At 36.1% G+C, this 24,831-nt stretch overlaps 1 protein-coding gene across 2 annotated transcripts in view; it reads left to right on the forward strand.

The window, feature by feature from the left end:
• The first annotated feature begins 220 nt into the window (after window positions 1-220).
• Window positions 221-24,831, forward strand: part of LOC101690915 (protein FRA10AC1) — a 34,118-nt gene continuing 9,507 nt past the window's right edge. The window contains exons 1-12 of one of the 2 annotated variants that reach the window (XM_004749642.3): window positions 221-405; window positions 513-580; window positions 2,272-2,348; window positions 3,857-3,952; window positions 4,080-4,125; window positions 7,195-7,271; window positions 8,515-8,598; window positions 9,156-9,240; window positions 13,679-13,724; window positions 16,144-16,257; window positions 17,426-17,468; window positions 21,341-21,459. In XM_004749642.3, coding sequence (XP_004749699.1) covers window positions 2,272-2,348; window positions 3,857-3,952; window positions 4,080-4,125; window positions 7,195-7,271; window positions 8,515-8,598; window positions 9,156-9,240; window positions 13,679-13,724; window positions 16,144-16,257; window positions 17,426-17,468; window positions 21,341-21,459 — 787 coding nt within the window. In that variant the 5' untranslated portion in view covers window positions 221-405; window positions 513-580. Of the gene's footprint in view, window positions 406-512; window positions 581-763; window positions 993-2,271; window positions 2,349-3,856; window positions 3,953-4,079; window positions 4,126-7,194; window positions 7,272-8,514; window positions 8,599-9,155; window positions 9,241-13,678; window positions 13,725-16,143; window positions 16,258-17,425; window positions 17,469-21,340; window positions 21,460-24,831 lie in introns of those variants that run through there. The other variant, XM_045068441.1, reaches the window with a different exon arrangement.

The following is a 24,831-nucleotide window of genomic DNA, read 5'->3' on the forward strand; positions in this document are numbered from 1 at the left end:
AGTGCCACACGACAGTAGATGACGGGCTCCCGAAGGGAAGGAAAAAATTGAGGGCTGCGACTTGAGATAGCAGGAAGCCTCTGCTTCCCCTCCCGGACCTGTTCTCCGTCGCCTTTGTTTCCCGGGGCTGGTTCTGGCAGTAGCACAAGGTCGCCGCGCCCGAGTACGGTGTTATTTAAATGTGACACGCGGCCGAGCCAGACCGGAAGCAGCGCCCAGTCGGGATCCGTAGGAAGAGGCGGGGAGCGGGTTACGGCGGCTGTCTCTGTGGCGAGGCTGCGCGGTCGGGGCGAACCGGACGGGCCCTGCAGCGGCTCACTGAGGCCGGGGTCGTCGCTGCAGCCTCCGGGAAAAAGGGAGAGGACTCTGCAGGGCGCACTTGACAGAGCAGGGAGGAGGGAAGGGGTGTGTGATAAGGACCTTGAGTGTAACGGGGGTTGGGGAGAAGGACCTCCAAAGTTGTTCCTCTTTTGCTCTTAGTTGATTACTTTTTTTTTTTTTTTTTTTGGTAGGTTCTAGAGACACCCGGCGTCTCTTCTCGAATTTCTCTCGGCCCTTGTCAGTCGATTCGTAGCCCGAAGTGAGTGAGAGCTTCTTAGTGCAGTCCCTGATTTTTGATGGGTATGGGATGAAGGAAGATGCCAGAGAAAAAGGGCGGGGGGGAGCAAGGATAGGAGGTGGTGTCGCGCGTTATGGGAACAACATGACTTTAGTGGTAGTCAGCATTTACAGGATTTTCCCGTACTGGACTCTGTTCTAAAACTCTTTATATGCTGTAGCTTATTTAACGTCCAGTCCTATGAGACCGGTACTCTTATTAGCCTCATTATGTAGAAGGGGCAACTGAGGCTCAGGTTAAGGAACACGCACAACGGAAGGCATGAAAATTTCAGAGCCAGGATTTGTACTCTGGTAGGCCGATGCCAGAGTATTTCTCTAAGCTCCACACAATGGTTGACTCCCATCAAGATGGAAAGAAAATGACATAAAGGGTGAGAAGCTGGTATGGCTTCAACAGATGGGATAAGACAGCCGGAGCAAGGAGTTGACATGATAAAGGGTGTGAGATCTGCAGGTGTTGACAGATGTAAGGGAGGATAGAGTTGGAGCTGTGGCCTTCTAACCTTTATCTCTAACCTGGGCTAGGACATTCCTCTCTAGAATTCTGGGGGACAGGGAAGAGGGTGTACACCCGCACATCTAAGTTTGAAAAAGTTCACAGACTTTATTCAGGGTAGCCAGGACTAGGGCTGTCGTACCTTGTCTTAGGTCCAGTGCTTTAAACTTTAGGGAGTTCTTTTCTCATGTTCCTGCTGCTCTTGTAAATATTACAGTTTAAAAGTTTTGATAGCTCGTTTGACCGGGACTAGTTCCTTGTAGCCATGTGATTTGAGTATGACATGAAAAGTCAGATCATCCTCTGATTCCCCCATTAACGTGTGTCCCAAATTCAATATAATGCTGAAGCCAGAGGCTTCGAACACAACCAAGTGACAACTGAGCTCTTTCAGTATTTCTAAGGATTTCAGTTAAAAATATGAGCTGGAACAAGATAAAATTAACTAGGCCAAAGAGCAAGGTTGTTTACTTTGTGGAAACTAGGTTTAAAAGAAAAAGGAAATCTCAACATATGTTGAAAAAAAAAGATAGGAAAGTTTTAATGACTTGATAGTGACTGTTCACAAATACAGGGAATCTAATAGAATATAATCATGTTAACATATTCCAAAGGCAGTTTAGAGTAGTTGAAATCATGAGCTTAAGAATCGAGTAGTTCAGTTTAGCTGTTTATTTGCTCTATAGTTGATTTACTTAACTTTGTTTGTCATTGATTTCTTCATCTGTAAAATGGAGATCATAGTTCCTAACTTGCGGATGTGGAAGCAGTGTTTGTTAAGGACCTGCCATAACATCTGGGACAAAGTTGATAAAAACACAGCAACTGTTAGTACTCCGAGTCAGAAGTGAAGCATTGCTGAACCTTGTGTGCAATCACACAGCAACTTCTAGATTTCATTTTCAATGAGAATGTCAGAGAGTAGCCTCCTGGTAATTAAGGTGTAAAGTGTTGATTCATTTCTGAAAGTTTAGACTGTTATTTCAAAGTGAGTGAAAGTTTTAGATGGCTGGATGGCCCATGAACGGTGATATACCCACCATGATCCTTTACAATTATTATGGCTTTTAAAGATAACTTATTTTTGAACTATTCTGTTTCCCGAACTATGGGCGACTTAAGTTCTAAGTAACTGACTTTATACTCCTTTGCAGATGCATGGTCATGGAGGCTATGACTCTGATTTTAGTGATGATGAACATGGTGGAGAATCTAACAAAAGGAAAAAAAGGTAAGTAATTTTTTATTGATCTGTGTTTCATATCCTTTTTAGATTGCAATGAGGTATAAATAAATAATACTGAAAGTTTTTGGATTGTGTTTGCATGTGAAGACAACAGTGCTCTACTGAATGAATTTTCGTTTATTAAACTAGAATGAATTGACTTGAGAATTTGAGAACATTTAGGTGAAAAATAAGAAAATAGTGTTTATGCTGTGAAGGGATTTATGGGAAGGGAAGTGGGGGAGAAAGGGAATCAGTGAAAACTCTTGGATTTCTCTCTTGCATCTATTTTTCATTCAGCTATTAAGGATTTTACTTGCAAACGTCAGAGTGAAGAGAGGGGGCTTGGTTGGTGGTCCCTTTGCAAGTATGTGACTTCAAAGTGAGGTTAACATGGAGAGTGAGATTGTCATTTGGTGCATTTTTATGGTTTTGTAAATGAGCAGACTAAGTGCTCAAAGGAAGGAGCTCATGGAAATTTTTATTGAATTAGAAGGGACAAGAACTGTCAGCAAATAAAGCCTGGGCCTTATAAGGAGGTCGCACCTTGATGTTGCTGTGTGAAGGGACATTGTTTTCAGCTTTTAGTGTTTAGAAACTGATTTTATCTTTTAACTTAGGAGTGGTTAACTGATTCATATGAACCAAACTTAGAAAAATTGCTTTATTATTTCACACCGAGAGCAATATATTGGGTATACTAAATGGGACTGAACATTTTTGTTGGGTACTCAGTCTTCATGGATGACCAAAAGAACAGAAATAGTGACAATAAATTATATTGTATGATTCTTTACATTTTCAAGATTTTTCATTCAAAATATTACATTGTCAGACTAGAATTGGAGCAAATCTAGTTGATAGTTTCTACTCTAGGGTTCTACCTATCTTCAGAACTAGGGCTGATTATCTATAGTCCATCTCACTTATAATCCACCTTTATTTTTTTATATTATTGATTACCAAAAGCTTCATTATCTCTACTTTATGCACAAAGAGATTAAGTAACTTAAATTTACTTAAGGTTAAGATAGTGCGTGGCAGAGCCCAGGTTTGGATACCAGAACGTGGGTGATCTGACACCAGAATCCATTCATTTGTTAGTTTCACTTTCTCCATTTTATAAATAATAAAGTTAAGATAGTAAGTAAGCTACTTAAGGAGACATAAAATGTCTCATTAGGGGCATCTGGGTGGCTCAGTGGGTTAAGCCGCTGCCTTTGGCTCAGGTCATGATATCGGGGTCCTGGGATCGAGTCCCGCATCCTGCTCTCTGCTCAGCAGGGAGCCTGCTTCTCTCTCTCTCTCTCTGCCTCTCTGTCTACTTGTGATCTCTCTTTGTCAAATAAATAAATAAATCTTAAAAAAAAATCTCATTAAAGATCAGTGAGTCTTCTTTAAGTTAAGACTTGAATTTTTAAAACCATGTTCCTGTTATGAAAATATGAAGAAACAGGAAACATCCTTTGAGGAAAAATGTGCTCTTTTCATAATTTTTCTTCTTCACAAACCAGGACAGTTGAAGATGATTTACTGCTCAAAAAGCCATTTCAGAAAGAAAAACATGGAAAAGTGGCCCATAAACAAGTTGCAGCAGAATTGCTGGATAGGTATGTACGTCAGTGTAAATTGCTTTTTTTCAGTTTAAGATGTTTTATAAACTCAGGGACTTGGGGATTTAATTCTGTTAATTAGAATATAGACATTTGAATTTGCTTAAAATTTATCTTTTTACAGGGAAGAAGCAAGAAATAGAAGGTTTCACCTTATAGCTATGGATGCTGTATCCTTTTTATATCTCTAGATTTTTCTAACTAATAAAATATTTTAAAATCTACTTTTTTATTTCATAAAATCTTGTGAAGTCAGGTAGACCTATATTACATTTTTAAAGGTAACTGTTTATTGATATGCAGTCTTGACATTTATACTTTTGAGTACAATTTTCTTTTTTTAATACATAAGGAGGACTCAGAAACAAAAATAATAAAACATATTACTAATGATCTATGAATAGGTTTACAAAGTCCATGAACCTGCAGATATTTTTCCAACTTATTTTTGCCAAGCTGTCAACATTTCTCATTTTAATACTGGTCTTACCTTTAGTCTCATAATAACTCTTATTCTCTTACTACCTGGTTCTTGGCTGTTTAAACTCTTTGTAAAACTTGTATCTAGAAGTAGATGTGTTTGTGGTCTGTCCTCAGGCCTCATTCATCTTTCAGGTGTGACTTGGGGCTGTCGTTAAGCTATATCTTGCTTCTCTATTATAGCCCCGTCTCATCTCAGCTTTTTGGTAAGGCTGTGGCTCTTTACACTGACTGCTGCCACTGGCCATCCATATTACTGTTGGGAATATTGGAGAATGAAAGAGAAGACGAACAAGACCTGACGTGTTTCTGGTATTTATTACTATAGTCAGGATTAAGAGAAGGGGACAATGGCAGTTAGATACATCCCCTACCTATTGACATCTGTTTTACTTTGTTACCATTTCCTAATCCTTTGCTTTAACTTACAGGAATTCTCTTACCACCAATTTATTCTTCTTATCTTCTAACTCAATAGCTTAACTTTTCCGTGGATCTCATCTGTCACTTGTTCCTTTGGCATTTCAACATCTATTGTGCCTTCTATGACACCACTCATTTGGGGGTATTGGGGTATCTAGTTACAGACTGATGAGGGTGAAAGTGTAGGTCCCCTTTTTTGACATGGGTGGAGGTGGGGCCATGGTTATTTCTAGAATTTTTCGCTGGAGTAGCGTAGGTATTGTCTCTAAGTTACCTGTCTTGTTGGGGTGCCCTCTGTCTTGATTATTCAGTTAGAGAGAGCAGGCTTTGTTGGGACTTTTCTTATCTGTGCTTGTTGGCATTTTCAGCTTGTCAGCATCTTCATTTTCAAGTCTGAATTTATGAGTCAAAAAGAAAACCTGGGGAGCTAACCACCATGTATAACCATGGGTCTTGAGCTCCCTAGCTATTATGCCTTCATCTCCTCACCTCTCAGGATCTTTGTATATTTGTTTTAGATACAATTTCCAAGGTTTTTAGTTCTTAGTGAGAAGAACAGGGAGAAGTACATCTTTGTCTACTCTAGTTTCCTGGAAGCAAGGTCCCATTCAGCCCCTGTTTTTATAAATAAAGCTTTATTGGCACGTAACTGTGCTTATTCATTGAGGTGCTATCTGTGCCTACTTTTCATGCTAAAATGACAGAGCTAAGCTGTTGTGACAGGTGCCATATTGCCTGCATATTGACAATTGACAGAAAGAATTTGTTAATCTAAAAGACTGAAGTGACTTGCCATGGTCACATGACCAGTTAGAGATAGACCAAGAGCTAGAAAGGATGCAAATCTCTAGATATCTAGCTTTTCTCTTTTTTCCTTTTCTGAAAGGTTAACTGGTTTGTTGCCAGTCTTGGAAGTATCATATTATGGTTCAATATTCTGTTAGAACGTACTGTGATGAATTAAGTCATTATTTATCTTTGATATAGTAGGGTATAGTCAGGCAGTACTGTGGATGAGGTCAGTTCTGTTATTTGCATGTCCAGCTCTGGAGAGAATACTGTTGAGCTTTTCAAAACAAAAACTAAGATGCTCATATATCTTGTTATATTGCATTAAAAATAAACATGACTGAATTCTTAAATATTAAAAGAAAGTATTAAAAAAGAACATCTGAGTTCTTATATTCATAGGTTTTTGAAAGCCTAATGTTAGGATTTAATACTATAAAAGTTGTATCTTCTATTTTAGAGGCTTTATCATTACTGGAATAATTAAATTATATGTTAAGGTAATAAAAGGTAAATTATACTCCTTTATTTATTTATTTTTTAAAGATTTTATTTATTTATTTATTTGTCAGAGTTAGAGAGAGAGAGCACAAGCAGACAGAGTGGCAGGCAGAGGCAGAGAGAGAAGCAGGCTCCCCGCTGAGCAAGGACGCTGGGATCATGACCTGAGCTGAAGGCAACAGCTTAACCAACTGAGCCACCCGGGCGTCCCAAATTATACTCCTTTAAATTTTAGACATTATAACTTTTCATATTATGATTAAAGTGAATATTGGTGTGAGTCTGTGTGTATTTCAGCAATAGAATAAGAAGCTCTCTTTCTCCCCAGGTAGAACTATATTTTATCACAGGAGTAGTATATGCTTGAAAAATGTTAAAAACAATAGGAACAGTATTAAGTAGAAGGTGAAAGCCCCTCTGCTCTACAGTATTGACTCTTAACAGTTAATATTTACCCTTTCAGATACATTTTTTATTTTTATTTATTTATTTATTTATTTTAATGATTTTATTTATTTATTTGACAGACAGAGATCACAGGTAGGCAGAGAGGCAGGCAGAGAGAGAGGAAGGGAAGCAGGTTCCCTGCTGAGCAGAGAGCCCGATGTGGGGCTCGATCCCAGGACCCTGAGATCATGACCTGAGCTGAAGGCAGAGGCTTTAACCCACTGAGCCACCCAGGCGCCCCAGATATATTTTTTAAAAGATTTATTTATTTCAGTGAAAGAGAGAGCATGTGAGTGGGGGGAGGGGCAAAGCAAGAGAGGGAGACAAGCAAACTTTGCACTGGGCGTGGAGCCCCACATGGGTCTCAGTCCCAGGACACTGAGATTGTGATCTGAACTGAAATCAGGAATTGGATGTTCAACTGATTGAGCCAGGTGCCCCCTTTTAGATATTTTTTTTTTAATTCATAAGCTTATATAGTAGGTTTTGCATATTAAAAAAACTAAGTAGATTTATACTGTTTTTCTTTACTTTACTCATTTATCATAGACATAGAACAACTCCTAAGCAAATCAAATCCTTAATTTTTTGCATTTCAGTATCAAAGGCACACAAAATTTGTAAATGACTATATTTTATACTATGGTGGCAAAAAAGAAGATTTCAGGCGATTGGGGTAAGTGTCATGAAGTTCACATAGAACAGGAGGAAAGTATGGAGGTCTTTAAAGACTCACAGCTACTGTGTCTTCAGATTCTGTCCTTCTCTCCAGCTTTCCATTCCAGTTTCCATATAATATCCTGAAGTGGAGAGGCTATCCATAACTTATTGCTAAGTATCTCATCATGAACCCCATTTCTCTGGCATTTGGCCTCAGGTAGCCTGCTAAGCCAGATCTGCACTTGGTGATAACAGGTTATGTGACGAATACTCATGTGCTTGATTATGCAGTAAATTTTTAAAAAATTTTTGAACAAGGATCTTTGAAATAATTTATTTTTTTAGGCCTCAGTGTTTGGGATTGGTTTTTAAAAAAAGGTAGGGCAAAGAGGACAAAAACCAACTCCTTCCTATATTTGAGGCTCTCTATCAGAGCCTCTTGGTTGTGTGTGTGGTTTTTCCCCCAGACTTAATAATTTTCTGAGTTTGGTAGAGCCTTAAAAACTTCGTATGATCTCATCTACCCCAGATTTATCTCCCCCTCTCAATTTAGTCTGTTTTCCCCAACAATCCCTTGTTCTTTCCCCAAACTGTTAGCATCTTAAAATATCATTCCCTCCCCCCATTCTCTTCTGCTCTTAGTCTCTCTAGGAAGCTATAGTAAAATGAGGTATAGAAAACTCTTTACACAGTTTTTAAATGTGATGAAAATGGGGTTATTGACTTTTTTAGATAAAACTTGCTTTCATTATTTTTCCCTATCCACTTAGTGTTTATTCAAGTTTATTCAGGTTCCTCCTCCTGGCTTTGGTGATTTAGCATCATCCATATAATTGAAGCCAGCACAATAGGTAAATGGATGCCTTATCCATTTAACTTGCTTCTGGAGCAGCATTCTAGACAATACGGAATTTTTTTTCTTTTTTTAAGATTTATTTATTTGATTTGAGACATAGTGAGAGAGAGAGGGAGAGAGAGAAGGAGCAGGGAGGAGAAGAAGCAGGGAGCCTGATGCATGGCTCAATCCCAGGACTCTGGGACTATGATTTGAGCAGAAGGCAGATGTTTAACTGACCTAGCCACCCAGGTGCCCCAATATGGAAATTGTTTTTAGAAGTATATATACATTCACACATAAAACTATCTTTATCTTCATGTATTTTTTCTCAAGTGCTAAAAAAAATCTCACAGAACTGTTTAACCTCCTAAATTTGACTAATTTTGTGTTTATGTGTAATTGGAATAGTTTTATTTTCCAGGGAAAATGACAAGACAGACATGGATGTTATACGAGAAAATCATAGATTCTTATGGAATGAGGAGGATGAAATGGACATGAATTGGTAATTTTTGCTGTCTGAGATGTAATGCATGAATTGCTTTAGTCCCGTCTCTCCTGCTGTTTCCATGTCTTACATTCAGCCCCGGCATGGAGGAGTTCTGAATGGAGGACATAAAAACATGCCTAGTATTGAATCTGATTTGATTCCTTTGGTCATTTTTAGCAGTTTTAACTGACTTCTCATTGCTTGACTTAGTCTTGAAAAGAAAATATATTACACTTTTACTGTATTCTTTGTTGTCCTGTTAAATGGTTTTTAAAAATTTTTAAAAATATTTTGGGAAAAAGTAATACCTGAAAGTGGTTTTAAAAATGTAAACATTGCAAAACGTGAAAAGGAATAAGGCTCCTCTCCTCTGACTGTCAATCTTCCTGTTTCCCTCTCTGAGAGAGCCACTATTAATAGTTAATATTCAGGTATTCTATGCACATGTAAGTAATAGGCCTCTTTTAAAACATTAATATTTATATCATATGTGTTATTTGACATTGCTTTCACCTGGAAAACTGTGGTTTAATTTATAAATGTAAAAGATTTATGTTCTTTTATGAATCTAGGGAAAAGAAACTTGCAAAGAAATACTATGATAAATTATTCAAGGAATACTGCATAGCAGATCTCAGTAGATACAAAGAAAATAAGGTATGCCTTCCAAATATTTATAGAAAGTTCTTATTTAAGTACCATATTACTTTTTAATTATACTATCACACCCCATATTATTCTTTTAAAGGTGCTAAATGAGCTAGGTTGCCCTGCATCTATGAAGTGTCATTTGAACAGTTTAACTTCTGCAACTATGAAATTTACAAAGGGCGCCTTATTCAAGGGTGCTTTGTGAGCTGAGGCATGAATAGTCTGAAATTAAACAAGTGGCTACTGGATCCTGTTTCATCCTAACTCTGGCCTAGAGCCTCTACTGATTATAATGAATGATTTGACACTGCAGAATGATGTCTTGTTTCACAGATGATGTTTGAAATTGATAGGCTTTTTTTTTTTTTTTTTCAAATAAATTACCATCTATAAAGAGGCAGATGTACATCTTCTTTTATACCAATGTCTGGGCTAGTAGAATTAACTCTTATCAGTGCTATTTTGTAATGGCAGATTTCCATTCCTGCTTTACATTAGTTACTTTAGTTGATAGTAAAGTGATTTTTATTTCTATCTCAAATTTCACATTCACAGCTAGAGAAAGTAACCTGGAACAGATGATTTCAGTTTGAAATGGGGGAGGGAATGTTGCATAAATCTATGTTTTGGATAGTGTACATTTGTATTAAGACAGAATCTATTTAAAAAGTTTTTTTAGATTTATTTATTATAAGAATTTCTTTTTCATTTAATTAATTAAATCTCAAACCATGATTTGTTTCATATTTTTTTTCCGTAGTACTTTTAATATATGGGTTGCTTCACAGTATTCTTATAGATAAGAGTGTCCAGATTTACAACCTTGTTTACAAACCCATCCCAAAGACTTCCTTGATTTCTTAAGAGCTATCTCTCCTCTCTATACTAGTTATTGATCACAACAAATCCAAAAGGCACCACAGCAATTGGAGTTACTTGAAGTTACTACACTGCAAGTCAAGTATGAAATACACATCTTTCTAGGAACCTAATAAAGCAGCTTATTCCATGCTAGCTTATTTGTTGATTGCTGTTCAGTATTTATTAAGGACTGGGCAGGGTATTGTGAATTAAAACGTGACTGCCCTTCAAAAAAAAATCCCTATAATTTAGTTGAGGGGAGGAAGTACACATAAAACAATAAGTATTTATATTCTCCATTTGAAAAACATATATTATTGGAAATCATACTTTAAAGAGGATAATCTTGAAACAAATTACATTTTTCTATTAGAACATGATGAGTAGTTAGATGTGAGGGTAAATCTAAGTAAGAAATCAGAAATAGGAAATGTGGAGTGAGGCAGGTTTTTTTTTTTTTTTTTTAAGGCCCGGTTTTTAGGGGTAGTTTTTAAGTTCACAGCAAAATTGAGGGGAGGGTACAAAGATTTCCCATATGCCTCTTACCCCATATATATGAGGGGTATCTTTTCTAAGGGAAAGATGACTATTTTTTTTGGCACACCATGTTTGAGTTAAGAATAGTGCCTTTGATTTCCTTGCTAGGATGCATTTTCTCATAATTTTATTTATACAAAGACAGTGTTTTATTCACTTGTAGTTAATCAGCTCCTTGCTCAGTGCCTATTACTTGGGGCATTTTTAGTGAATTCCAGCCTCTGTCCCACACACTTGTTCCCTTCTTTACTACTTCTTCCCTTTCATCATTGAGAAATTGGTTGGATTGTTGAATCAGTTAGGATTAGAACCTGCTGCAAGGACTGAAGCACTCCTAAGTAACTGACTTAAATGAGCTAGAAGTTTATTTTTCTTCTGCATAGAAGTCCAAGTAGATGGTCTTGGAGCTTCGTGTTTTCAGGAAGTTAGGATCCATCTGTCTTACTGCTTGCATGTGTGATCTCCCTGTGCTAGCAGGTAGAGTAAGAGAAGGAGGCTTAGCACCAAATCCTGAGTAATTCCAGTGTTTAATCCAGCCTATCAGCAGGAAAATGTATGTCGGGCGAGAATATAAAAACACATTGATGCAAAACCTCTATACAATCTTTAACTAGTAGGACATACTATGTTTGTTTATTATATTTCTTACCCCCTGTAAGATTATAACTTTCCTGATAATAGACACTATTTTAATAATCATCTTGTATCTTCAGCAGAGTGCCAAGCCCAGTAAGTAGTTGCTTAATAATTATTTGTTGAATAGATTAATGAGTGGAAGGAAAAGTTGAGAAACTATTGCTGTACAAATTTTCTGTGCTTCAGTGGGCATCCCAACATATATGTTAGATGGCAGGCAATCTTAACATAAATGGGCTTAAAAGTAGAATAAAACAGAGTCATTTTGAACGTTTTATTTTTTTTCTAAACTGGGGAGGGAGGTTATTTTTTTGGATTTTAATCAGAGTATTTTCAAATATTTGAGCCCCTAGTTGCATTTAAACTACAAAATTGCCTAATTCAAATAAGTGATAAAAATAGACAAAGTTAACCAGGCATTGAACAACAGTTCATCTGAATTATCTCTCATAATACAACAACCTATTAGACGAGGTTTTTATACATAAAAAGAAAGTAGACTGAGAAGTTAAGAGACTTTTCAAGGCCACAGAGCTAATTAATGAATGGTAGAGCTTCTGTTGGGTCTGCATGATTCTAAAACTGAGCTTTTAACCATTATAGTAAATTGAATAGAAAATGAAATCATTTATTAAAACCATAGAAAATTAGCCCATGAATATGAAAGATTTCAGAAAGGCAGTGAAGAAAAATTATTTTTAGCCAAAAGAACAGTTATGTTTAGGAAACTGGAGGAAAGTTTAGGGCTCCAAAGGGTCCCCTTTCTCTTTTCTCTTCATAATACTTTGCCAGTGGGGAAAGAGCCATACATGAATTGTGATTGTGGTTGTTTTCCAATAAAACATAAAAAAGGCAGCAGGCCCTCATTTGCTAACCCCTAGGATACTGTGTACCAGGTACTATTCTAAATACTTTGTGCGTATTATCCCATTCAAACTTCTTAATCCAAAGAAATAGGTATTGTATTTTCTCTACATTACATATGAGGAAGCTGAGGCACAAGAACATTAAATACCTCGTCCAGTATTATAAAGCCATTAAGTGGTGCAGCTAAGATGTAAACCCAGACAATCCAACTCTTTTGGACTATAGCATATTGTCTCTTTGCTGTACCATATCCTCTTTTTTTTCTGTCAGTGTCATAAAACAAGATAGATATTTTTTATTAATTAGGTATCTTGCAGCCTAGCACCTGTACCTTTTAATAGGTAGTTTAAAAGTAAATAAGATTAATTCCTTAATAGGGAAGTTGGTAATTATTCAAATGTTTTTTTTAAACACCTGGAATCCTATAAGGAGAAAAAAAGTTTCTCACAATGAGAATTATGTTTGCTTTTTCTTTTTTTTTTTTTTAACTTTTTATTTTAATCACCCTGTGTTCATCATAAGTGCACTTCTAATCTGCATCACCTGTTTCACCATCCCCGCACCACCCCCCACCTCCCTGCTGGTAACTATCAGTTCTCTATAGTTAAGAGTCTGTCTTTTAGTTTGTCTTTCTCTTTTTTTTTTCCTTTGCTCATCTGTTTTGATTCTTAAATTCCACATGTGAGGGAAATCATATGGTATTTTTCTTTCTTTGACTGACTTATTTCACTTAGCATTATACTCTAGCTCCTTCCATGTTGTTGCAAATGGCAAGATTTCTTTTCTTTTAGCTAAATAATACTCCATTTTATGAAGAAGAGGTCTTTTAGTGCCCTGTAGTATGGTGTCACCTGTTCTCCAGGGCTCGGTGCTTCTGGGAGTGTCTCCAATGTATACTACATGCATTCTGCTTTTGTGTCCTGACCACTTTGTCCTTCAGGCCAGTCATCTGCGAAGGTTCTCTTTTCCTGTCATAGGCAGTGTTTTAACTAGGTGTGCTCTGGTCTGCTTGTGAAATGAGACCTGTCTCTGCCACTACTAGAACCAAGGCTTGCAAGACTTCTGGGTAGGGAGATATGGTGTGGAAGGGATTTGGGCTAGTTGTCTCCGGGGAGAGGGCCCACTGTGCTGGGACGGAGGCAAATGTGTCTGAGAAGCAGGGCTTCTCTGGAGCATGGGGGCCAGCAGGGTTTTGTGTGAGCAAGTTAAGTAGTGAGTGTCAGCCCTGTGCTGGTTTCCACAGGTAGCCCTGTGTTTATGCTGAGGGGCATGGGAGGGAAACGGTGCTGGCCAGTTTCTTTAACCCCAGAGAGGTCTGTCTGTGAACACTGCCTTTCTGGGACACGCTCAGAGATGAGCAGCTAATTTCTGCACTGTGTTCCCCATGCACTCTTCAGATCACTGTTTCTATGCTGTGTATCCATGGGGTGTTTGCCCTGTCTTTTGTCCAAGAGTGGCCCCAGTGTCCTCTATGTTTAGATGTATATACAATTTCAATAGTGTTTAAATTTATGCTGGTATAAATGTAATTTTTTTCTCAAAGTTTGGATTTAGGTGGCGAGTAGAAAAAGAAGTAATTTCAGGAAAAGGTAATTCTTTTTTTAAAGTTTTACTTTTTGGGCACCTGGGTGGCTCAGTGGGTTAAGCCTCTGTCTTTGACTCAGGTCATGGTCTCAGGGTCCTGGGATTGAGCCCCACATTGGACTCTCTTCTAGGCATGGAGCCTGCTTCCCCTTCTCTCTCTGCCTGCCTCTCTGCCTACTTGCGATTTCTCTGTCAAATAAATAAATAAAATCTTAAAGTTTTACTTTTTTATAAGATAAGGTTTTTTGTTATTGAATTGAAGTCATTGAGTAAGATTATTTCTCATGTGTACAATAAATGGTTATCTATATAAGTAAAATTAGAGACAGTATATTCATGATATATGACTAGCAAAGGTCAAAATATAATGCTTTAGTGATTTTTATCTTTAAATTTTTGCTTTTAGAACAGTCAATGGAGATTAAGTAGAAAATATTTAAAGAGTTAAAGGAAACTAATTAAGGATGAATACTTGAGTTTTTTCTTTTCTCAACTTTTGAGATAATGAGTAGGTATTACCATATTCAGTCCAATCACATTTTGAATGTAGAGATTAAATATCACTTTGAACTAATAGAATTTTTGAACAGGCTAGTTCTTACTTTGGGATGTCATTGAGATTAACCCCGAATATTTAGTCTTATGGCAAAAGAGCAAACATTTGGTAGGCAATCAATAAATGCTTTTTCTGTGCATTGTTGTAATCTACTCATAAATCTCTGAAAAATTAATGTCTCTGTTTTGTGTCATGATACAAAAGCTCTTTATTGATAATTGCATTTTAAAGTGTTAAGGCTTCTGAAAACTGCATAAAAGCATTTAGGAAATAATTTTAAACTAATAACCTTTAAACTGAAAATAAAGGTTGTACTTTAAAATGATTAAACATTGATGCCATCATTGTGGATCATTTACATCTTCCATAAATTGGGTGTATGTGTGAAGTATAAAACTGGATCTGCAATAAAAAAATTAAGGAGTAGGAATTTTTTTTTTAGATGAAGGATCAGCCCTGAAGATACTCTAAAGGAGAAGGAAAAAGAATGAATTTAAAGCTAGTTTTAAGGGTGCCTGGGCGGCTCAGTCATTAAGCGTCTGCCTTCATCTCAGGTCATGATCTCAGGGTCCTGGGATCAAGCCCTGCGTCTGGCTCTCTGCTCAGCAGAAAGCCTGCTTCTTTCTCTCCCACTTCCCCCTGCTAGTATTCCCTCTCTCCCTCTCTCTCTTTCTCTGTCAAATAAATAAGTAAAATATTTTTTAAAATTTTTAAAAAATAAAGCTAGTTTTAACTTTTCTTAATATGACAGTTTAGTTTGTGTTTTTATCCAAACAATGAAAAATTATGAAATGTCTCACAGTTTTAAAATTTTGTACTTTTATTAAAATGGAATTTTCAGGTGATGGTAAGTAATGCTGCCTTTGAAAAAATTGATGAGCATTCTTTAAGTTACTATCACTGAAAAAAGAGATGAGTTGTTAAGGGAAAGCTATTGCTCTGATTTAGAATTATTCCTTCGTTGCTGTTGTTACTGATCATGCACAGATTTCATGAACTATTCATTTGGAATGAGTAAAAAAAATCCCAATTTAGAAAAGTTATAGGCTGTTTGGACTGATAATTTTCAAAATTCATTTTGATATTTCCTTTTTTATAAAAACTTTCGATTTGTTTCTGTTGGTGCAAATTATTGAGATAAAAATTCTTTTTTGTTTGTGCAAATACAAGGTTCATCTTCTGCTGTGAAAGTAAATAGTTGTTGAGTAGTGTTAGTCCTTTTTTTACAGAATGGTTTAATAAAAATACAGTGAACATGATAATGTGCTGTTGATTTTAGTGTCAGGTAACTCTTAAACTTAGAGTATAACCCAATACTCTACTGATTACTTAGTCTACTTCATCTCAGAGTGCTTCCATTTTAAAATGTGCTTTAAGTGCCATTTTATGCTGGTGCTTAAAATAGAAGCCATAATGTTAATATTTAAAATAAGAATTTTAATCAATTTAAAAATTATTATTAAATATTAAAAAGGATTCACCCAGGTGTAAATATGTGTACTGTGGAAATGTATTTATTCTTTTAGGGTATTATTGAGTTTATTTTTTTAGTATTTCCATTTTCTAAAGTGTAAGATTTCCTAATCAGGGAGTTGCTGAAACCCTGATCTATACAGTGTATCAATCTCTTGAGCAAGAATTCTGTGATTTATTTTTCTTAATAACCTTTTCTTCACCTCTTTGATCTAATACTTGTATATACATTTGTTAAGTATACTATAGTTATTATGCTCAGTTATTTTTTTAATCCTGACTACCTAGAACTAAGAATTTATGTATGTAAAGAGCAAATTTTAGGAGTAATTCCAGATAGTACAGATAAACATTGTCACCAACTGTCATAGCTAATATTCCTTTCTTTATTACAGGCCAGTTTTTCTGTGGAAATAAATGTTGTGATAAAAAAGATGACTTGAAGAGTTGGGAAGTTAATTTTGGTTATATTGAGCATGGTGAAAAGAGAAATGCACTTGTTAAATTAAGTAAGTTGACTTCAGGTGGAATATAATTGATTTCTTCAAAGTTTATCTAGTAATTTAGATTTAAAAATATATAGACTAATTTAAAATTTAATTTAAAAAATTTAATGTATCTTTCTGGAAGCACTCTTTTTTCTGAATTTCCCAAAGTGACAAATAAATTTTGAGACTTCAGTTTTTTTACTCTCAGCATTATGGTAACATTTAGGTGAAAGAGTTCTAATGCCAAATAAAAACCTATAATTTGTAAAGTGATGACCTCTTCCTGTTATGGAATATTGGTGAGAATATCATCAGTGCAGAATAAGATGCGGAGTATCAGAAAAGGCAATGTAAAATCTCATGCTACCTGGTAGCCATATTGTTGTGGTGTGGACAATAATTAGACTCTTCGTGTCAATAAAGAACAAGTTCTAAGATGGTGTAATTGTTCTTGATGTCAGTCTTAAAAGCTTAGTAAGGTTTATAATCCAGAGTACAGCAGCTTCTCTTGATAAGAATGTATTAGAATCTGTTGTTCCTTCTTTCCCCCCCTCCACCATGAATTAAGCTAGTCTTATGTGTCAGCTTCTTCAGGCCATCACATTAGCAACCTTCTCTAGGTCCTACATAAATGTGCTTCAGAGTTTTCTGCCTACTCCCTATAGGAGTCAAGAATTTCCTCATGTGCTTCTACTTAATGCACACCAATGTAGAGGGTTCCTCCTGGATGTGTTCATGATAGAAAAGTCAACTGCTGTGAACTGAGATTAAGGCAAAAGAAGAGGTCATAATCATGGAACCTTTTGAAAGGTTTTTTTCTATTTGAAAACTCTGAAAGCACTTCAGAAGAAGTAACTATAGCCACACTGTTGTTATTAGATATCTTTTATGTGAGACACATATTAATCCTATATATGAAACAGAGTTTGCTTTTAGAATAAATTGACAGCACTTTTTTCTAAAGTAATACTAGAATATTTTCAATTCTTCAAGCATTCTGTTACCCTTTTTATTGTGCATATGTATTTTTCAAGGTGGAGAGAACCAGATTGCTTTTTTGGATTGTTTTTTCAGATAATCTGTAAAAGGGATATATGGAATAATGAGAATGTATGATATTAAGGGTAGAGTATCAGTATAGTTAATTCAAATTCAACCTTTCAGTGGTGTTACTTTTTTTTTTTTTTAGGATTATGTCAAGAATGTTCCTTTAAATTAAATTTTCATCACAGGTAATATTATCCTGTAAAATGCTGTTGTAATGTTTAGTAGTCTTGGACATAGTCACTTACCTGCACTGAATGTCTAAATGTGGCCTTATGAGGTTGATGGTTTAATTTATTGATTGTATGGGATATCTGGCATTACTGTGATACACCAAACACATATACCAGGGAACTGGAAATTTTCTATGCCTTTCTCTAGCCAGCCAGTTTTAAACATGAAGACCTGTGCATGGTGGTAGATAGATGCTAGAGTTTTTAGTCTGGAGTCAACGTTCAGAAGCCATAATATTGTATTGAAAAGCAGATCTGTATTGAAAAGCAGATCTTCATAAAGTGTTTCTTAATATCTCATTAATTTTTTTCTTTAAATTCTCTAAATTTAAATGCTGTTAATTAACATATAATATATTATTTGTTTCAGGGTATAGTTCTGTGATTCATCAGTCTTATAATAATACCCAGTGCTAATTACAACACATACTCTCCCCAGTGTCCATCACTCAGTTAACCCCATGCGCCTCCTCTACAGCAACCCTTAGTTTGTTTCCCAAGACTGAGAGTCTCTTACGGTTTGTCTCCCTCTTGGCTTTCATCTTGTTTCATTTTTTCCTCTCTTAACCCTATGCTCCTCTGCCTTGTTTCTTAAATTCCACATATGAGTGAGATAATATGATAATTTTCCCTGATTGACTTATTTCACTTAGCATAATATCCTCTAGTTCCATCCATGTCATTGCAAATGGCAAGATTTCATTTTTTGATGGCTGTGTAATATTCCATTATAGATATATCTTTATCCATTCATCTGTCGATGGACATCTGGGCTCTTCCCATAGTTTCACTATTGTGGACATTGCTGCTGTAAATACTGGGGTAGAGGTGGCCCTTCAGATCATTACATTTGTATCTTTAGGGTAAATACCCAGTAGTGCCTTTGGTGGGTCATAGGGTAGCTCTATCTTCAACTTTTTGAGGAACCTCCATACTGTTTTCCAGAGTGGCTGCATCAGCTTGCATTCCCACCAACAGTGTAGGAGGGTTCCCCTTTCTCCGTATCCTCACCAACATCTGTTGTTTAATGACTTGTTAATTTTACCCATTCTGTCTGGTGTGAGGTGGTGTCTCATTGTGCTTTTGATTTGTATTTCCCTGATTCCAGGTGATGTTGAGCACTTTTTCATGTGTCTTTTTGCCATTTGGATGTCTTCTTTACAGAAATGTCTGTTCATGTCTTCTGTCCATGTCTTGATTGGATTATTTGTTCTTTGGGTGTTGAGTTTGAGAAGTTCTTTATGGATTTTGAATACTAGCCCTTTATCTGATATATCATTTGCAAGTATCTTCTCCCATTCTGTCAGGTGTTGTTTGGTTTTGTTGACTCTTTCCTTTGCTGTGCAAAAGCATTTTATCTTGATGAAGTCCCAGTAGTTCATTTTTGCTTTTGTTTCCCTTGCCTTTGGAAACGTGTCTAGCAAGAAGTTGCTGTGGCTGAGGTCAAAGAGGTTGCTGGCTGTGTTCTCATCAAGGATTTTGGCCACATTTAGGTCTTTCATGTATTTTGAGTCTATTTTTGTGTATGGTATAAGGAAGTGGTCCAGTTTCATTCTTCTCCATGTGGTTCCTATTTTCCTAACACCATTTGTTGAAGAGACTGTCTTTTTTTCCCACTGGATATTCTTTCCTGCTTTTTTGAAGATTAGTTGACCATAGATAGAATTGAGGGTCTATTTTTGGGCTCTCCATTCTGTACCTTTGATCTATGTGTCTGTTTTTGTGCCATTACCATACTGTCCTGATGATCATAGCTTTTAATAGAGCTTAAAGTCTGGAGTTGTGATGACACCAGCTTTGGTTTTCTTTTTCAACATTCCTTTGGCTCTTTGGGGTCTTTTCTGGATCCATATAAATTTTAGGATTATTTGTTCCAGTTCTGTGAAAAAAGTTGATGGTATTTTGATAGAGATTGCATTGAATGTGTATATTGCTCTAGGTAGCATAGACATTTTCACAATATTTGTTCTTCTAGTCCATGAGCATGGAACACTTTTCCATTTTTTTGTCCCTTCCTTAATTTCTTTCATGAGTATGTTATAGTTTTCCAAGTACAGATTCTTTGCCTCTTTGACTAGATTTATTCCTAAGTATCTCATGGGGTTGGGTGCAATTATAAATGGGATTGACTCCTTAATTTCTCTTTCCTCTTTCTTGCTGTTGATATATAGAAATTCAACTAATTTCTGTGCATTGATTTTATATCCTGCCACTTTACTGAATTCCTGTATGAGTTCTAGCAATTTTGGGGTGGAATCTTTTGGGTTTTCCATACAGAGTATCACTTATATCTCATTTAAACCAGTGTTTTCTTTGGAGTTTGTCATTCTTTAAAGTATTATATACCTTTATTCTCATTTCAGATGTTAAAATCCGGCCTCTGTCAAGTGCTAGGACGTGTCTTTCATGTTGGGTGGGGGAGGAATATCAGTGTTCTGCAATATGCAATATATATAAATAAGATCATGGGCTTTGAAACAAGACCCTATTTATTCCTTTCAGCTTCTCCACTCACTAGTTGTCTTCTTTGGGCAAGGTACTTAACCTCTGTGAGTCTCAATTTTATCACCTCTAAAAATGAGGATGTTGAGGTTATCATGGGGATTAATGAAAGTGCATGTAAAGTGCTTGATGTAGTGCCTGGCATATGGGAAGTTAAGCATAATGGGGTCTCTGGCACTGAAGATGTTCAGACAAAATCTGTGACCTGGTGTTGTTGTGATGGTCTGGTTTCAAGGCCTGAATAACAGTTGAAAGTCTAACAGTGAGGTTCTGCAACTTTATAAAATGTATTTGTCAGTATATTAATTTTAAAATCAGCTATGTTATAAATGTGCTTTATCTAGTATTTTAGTTATTGAAAATAAATATTAAGTAATGAAAAATTTTTTAATTCTTAAAATTAGCAGAATTTTAAAGATTACTTGAATAGCCTAACTTTCATTTCCCGTCTCCATCAGTGATCCTGAAAGGTACCAGAGAGTTTTTTTTTACCTTGACTTTCGAGCTCTACTTCAAAATTGAATTGATTCTTATGAGAGGCAGAAAGTGGTTACTGCCTTAAATAGTCTTAAAACATTTGTTGTAAGTACCTTAAGTTAGAAGGTCTGATGAGGAAGTTTCTTGAAACTCAGGCTCTTTGTTTTCTCTTCATTCTCCTTCATGGTCCTAGTTTCAGCATTATCGCCTTTTCCTATCTAGTATTTCCTTTCTTAACCAGTTAAAATCAATTGTTTGCCAACCATGGTACTGGCAGTCTTATAAACCTAGCCTGAAAGAGATAAAGCTACAGCAGTAAAAGGACAAATGGTCTAAAGTAGACATTTAAGTAAGCCCCCCTATCCCCATTCCTTCATGCCTTTACTGTATCTTTTTATTCTTAACAGAAGAATTTTCTACTTAGTGGTGGTTTAGAGCTGTTACAGCGTTTCTTCGTATTTTCAAAGTATGTTTTTTTTTTCAAAGTATAGGTATCTGAATTTATATGGGGAGAAATGATGTTTGTTTTTGTAATTTAAAAAAAGTGGCTAAATGGTAGAAAATAAAAAGGAGGAAATGAGTAAAACTGTGATTTATATTTACTAAGATTTGTGTATGGAACTTATGAAAAATGATTTCTCTCAGTTTTAGGCTTCATTATCTTGCAGAATTGTCTTTAATTAATATACTAACCCAAGATATTTACAGACTTATTTAAGGCTTCCTTATGTTAATTACATTGTAAATATAAGTTACTTTAACTGATTTGACTTTTGCTCATTGGTTCTTATTTTTCATAAAGGTCAATTGAAAAAGTTAACTTTAATTTTATATTGTTTAACATAAAGGAGAAAAGAAGTTAAGTCAAAAAAAAGAAAGGATAAAACCAAAAAAGATTGTGAAGAGTCATCGCGTAAAAAATCCAGATTATCTTCTGCAGAAGAGACCTCTAAGAAAAAGGAAAAAGGTACAAGGGAATTAAAATACATCTATTCACATTTTTTAACATGCATTGTAATCTGCTATATGTGTCAAATGTAGAATTTAATTGGTGAGTACATTTAGATTTCTATTTTATTCTAGTTGAAAGGGAGACGCCTGGGTGGCTCAGTTGGTTAAGCATACAACTTTCGATTTTGGCTCAGGTCATGGTCTTGGGGTTGTGAGATTGAGCCCCAAGCCAGGCTCTGTGCTGGGCATGGAGCCTGCTTAAGATTTTCTCTCTCCATCTCCCTCTGCCCCCCACCTCCTGCTTGCTTTTTTTCTCTCTCTCTGTCTCTCAAATAAATAACTAAATAAACCTTATAGGAGTTGAAACTGGTTGGGGAATTTATAAGATTTTTTTTTAAGAGAAGGGGGCAGGGGCAGAGGAAGGGAGATAGAGAATCTTGAGCAGGCTCTGGAGCCCAGCACAGAGCCTGACTCTGGGCTTGATCTCAGGATCCCAGAATCCTGACCTGAGCCAAAATCAAGAGTTGGATGTTTAAAAGACTGAGTCACCCAGGTGCCCCCTGATTGGGGAATTTAGATACGAATTTATAGCAACTCAGGAGTTTCAAGAACAATATTGATTTTAATGCATTTTGGGCAGATGGTAATAATATTGCAAATAACACTCATTACCTTCTTCAGTTTTACATCCCTCATATAAATAGGGGGATGTGAATATCTGGCTTCTGTACTGTTTGAGCTTATTGTGGAGAACCAAATAGGAATGTGAGAAGCATTTTGAACACTGTTAAACAGTACATAATCTATAAGTCAGTTTAAACTTATAACAGTGGGATTTCATTACCGTGGCCTATGTGATTTTCTCACTAGCTTATGAGCTTCTTGAAATCATGGAGCTTGGTATATATATATGTCCTCAGAACCCATTGTGGTCCTGTACACATACACTTAGTAAATAATTGTTAAATTCAAATCCATCAGTCAGTTACTTACTTCTTCCTCAGTAGGGCTGAAACTCTAAGCTGTATTCTCTTCATGTGTAAAATGGGTTAAGCTAATATTTCCTAGCTCATAGGATTGTTCAGAAGGTGAAAGGAGATAATAGATATAAACAGTTTGCATGGTGCTTGGCGCATAGTTAGCTATTATGAAGGTTATTGCTAGTTTCTTTTTCAGTCCGTAATAGAGTCACATTGGCTGTAACTTCGAGTGAATTGAATTTAATTTATGTCGATAATGATAGATTACATTAGAGTCAGCCACATGTTAACACAGTACTTAGACAGGAGAGGGCTCCCTTGCTCCAGCTGTGAAGATTATTAGCTAGGTTTCATTCTTACCATACACTTTTTTCTGGCGAATCAGAATATATTCAAGCATATAGTATCAACAAGTTTTCAACTTGGTGAAACTGATAGATAAAATAAAAATTATTGTTTATTTTATAATAAAATAAATATATTTTATATAAATAAAATATTATTCTTGTTTATAATGGTATTTGAGAAATGATATTTGAAGTAGAATACTTTATTGTGTCTAAATCATTCCCAACCCCAAAATAAATGTTAATTAATAAATGTGAAAATTCCATTTGAGTTTGAAAAATTTTTGTTTTAAAAATGTTTGATGTATCATACTTGAGAGTTTTGTTGTATTCATTATTATATTATGTAATATTGTATAAGTCATAGTATGGTACCATAGTAATCACTATATATTCCAAATTAAAGAATAATTCCTACCTTATAAAGGCGTGTTTAGCACCTTCAAAGCAGACAGGTAGCTGGATATTCAGGATCTGGTATGGGGTTGGAACCCTCAGATTATGCTTACATACGCATGTGATCTTCCTTATAGATGTTTTCCCTGTGAACACTATAGTAGATGACACCTCTGTCAAGCTAAGAACTAATCAGATATCTGGAAATTATCCTTGATATCTTCTTATTTCTCATTATTTATGTTTAATTTGTCACCAAATCATGTCAGTTTTACCCTCTGAGTGTATATTTCTTGAGTGCTCTCCACCCTCATTCAAACCACCATGTTTTCTCATGTTTTTCATGTTTTCTAGACTACTGCTCTGTTCTCCTTACTAGTTCTGCCATTGTCTTGTTATTGTACCTACCCTCCCCTTAATGCATTTTCAATAAAGGAGTGATTGCCCGTTGTTCTTAGGATATTACTGAAATCTGCACAAAGCCCAGGTGCTCTATACGATCCTTCATACAACACTTGTTTCTGACCACGCTCCACTTCACTTTCATACTCCATGCTCACAGCCTTTCAGTTTCTAGAAAATGTCAAACTTCTTCCCATTTAGGTACTATGTAGATGCTACTTCCTCTCTTTCTAACCTCCTCCCCCCACTGCCAGTTCCCATCGTAACTCATCCTCCAGGTCTAAGTTCAAATATTTCTGATCCTTTCTTGATTCCATCCCTGACCATGAATTTAAATTAGTAATTCTGATTTAGTATTCCCAGCACCCCACTAGCACATGTAAGGTATAAGCACTAAAGAAGGAAGAAATGAAAGACTTTGAAGATTGTTTCAGGACTTCAGGAATAGAGACAAAGCAGAGTGGAATGGAGATAACTGTTTCTCATTTATTCTTTATTTAGAGTACCTTTAATAGCAGAGAGTACAGGATAAAGTTCTTTTTTTCAGCTTCTATGGCGTAAAGCATAAGTGGTGTAAAGCAGAAAATGACAACATTTTAGCAAACTTAGGAAAACTATGTGGAGCTCTGTAATATATTTGTATCTGGGATCATCTGTAACTAGATTTTGATGTGATTCTTTATAGCCAGGCCACCTTAATTTGTCCCAAACTTGAATAATAATTATTAATAAATACTTAATATTTTATCTGCATTTGAACTGTTGACAGAACTTCCTAAAACAATCTACTTTCTTGATTTCCTTCCTATTTCTCTGGCCTTTCCTCTGCTCTTGGTTATAGGTATTCCTCAATCTTAACCTTAAATGTTGGAATTGCCCAAGGCTCTTATTGAACTTCCCTTCATTCTCTCTCTTCTCCCTATATGATCCCACCTACTCCTATGGTGTCACTTTACAAACAAAAAGTAAGTGGGTGGATGGATGAATAATTGGATAGCTAAATGGCCGAATGAATGGATAGAGAGAAAATGTAAGAAAGACCAACAGCTTGACTTTGAGGACCAGCTTTGGCAGGTCTGAGCAGAACAAGGTACTTTGGTAGAGCGTCCTGGCAGAAAGTTGAAGATCTTATCCCTCCCACCACTACCACAGCATCCCCAAGCTCAATTCCTTGGGAAGGCCTTTCCTGACACCCTTCATCCAATTCCTCCAGGCAAAGTTAGGTCCTTATTACATATTCCAGTAGCACCCTGCACTTCTCCT

This window comes from Mustela putorius, unplaced genomic scaffold (genome assembly GCF_011764305.1).
Source record: "Mustela putorius furo isolate JIRA1106 unplaced genomic scaffold, ASM1176430v1.1 tig00003909_pilon_pilon_pilon, whole genome shotgun sequence".
Lineage (NCBI taxonomy): Eukaryota > Metazoa > Chordata > Mammalia > Carnivora > Mustelidae > Mustela > Mustela putorius.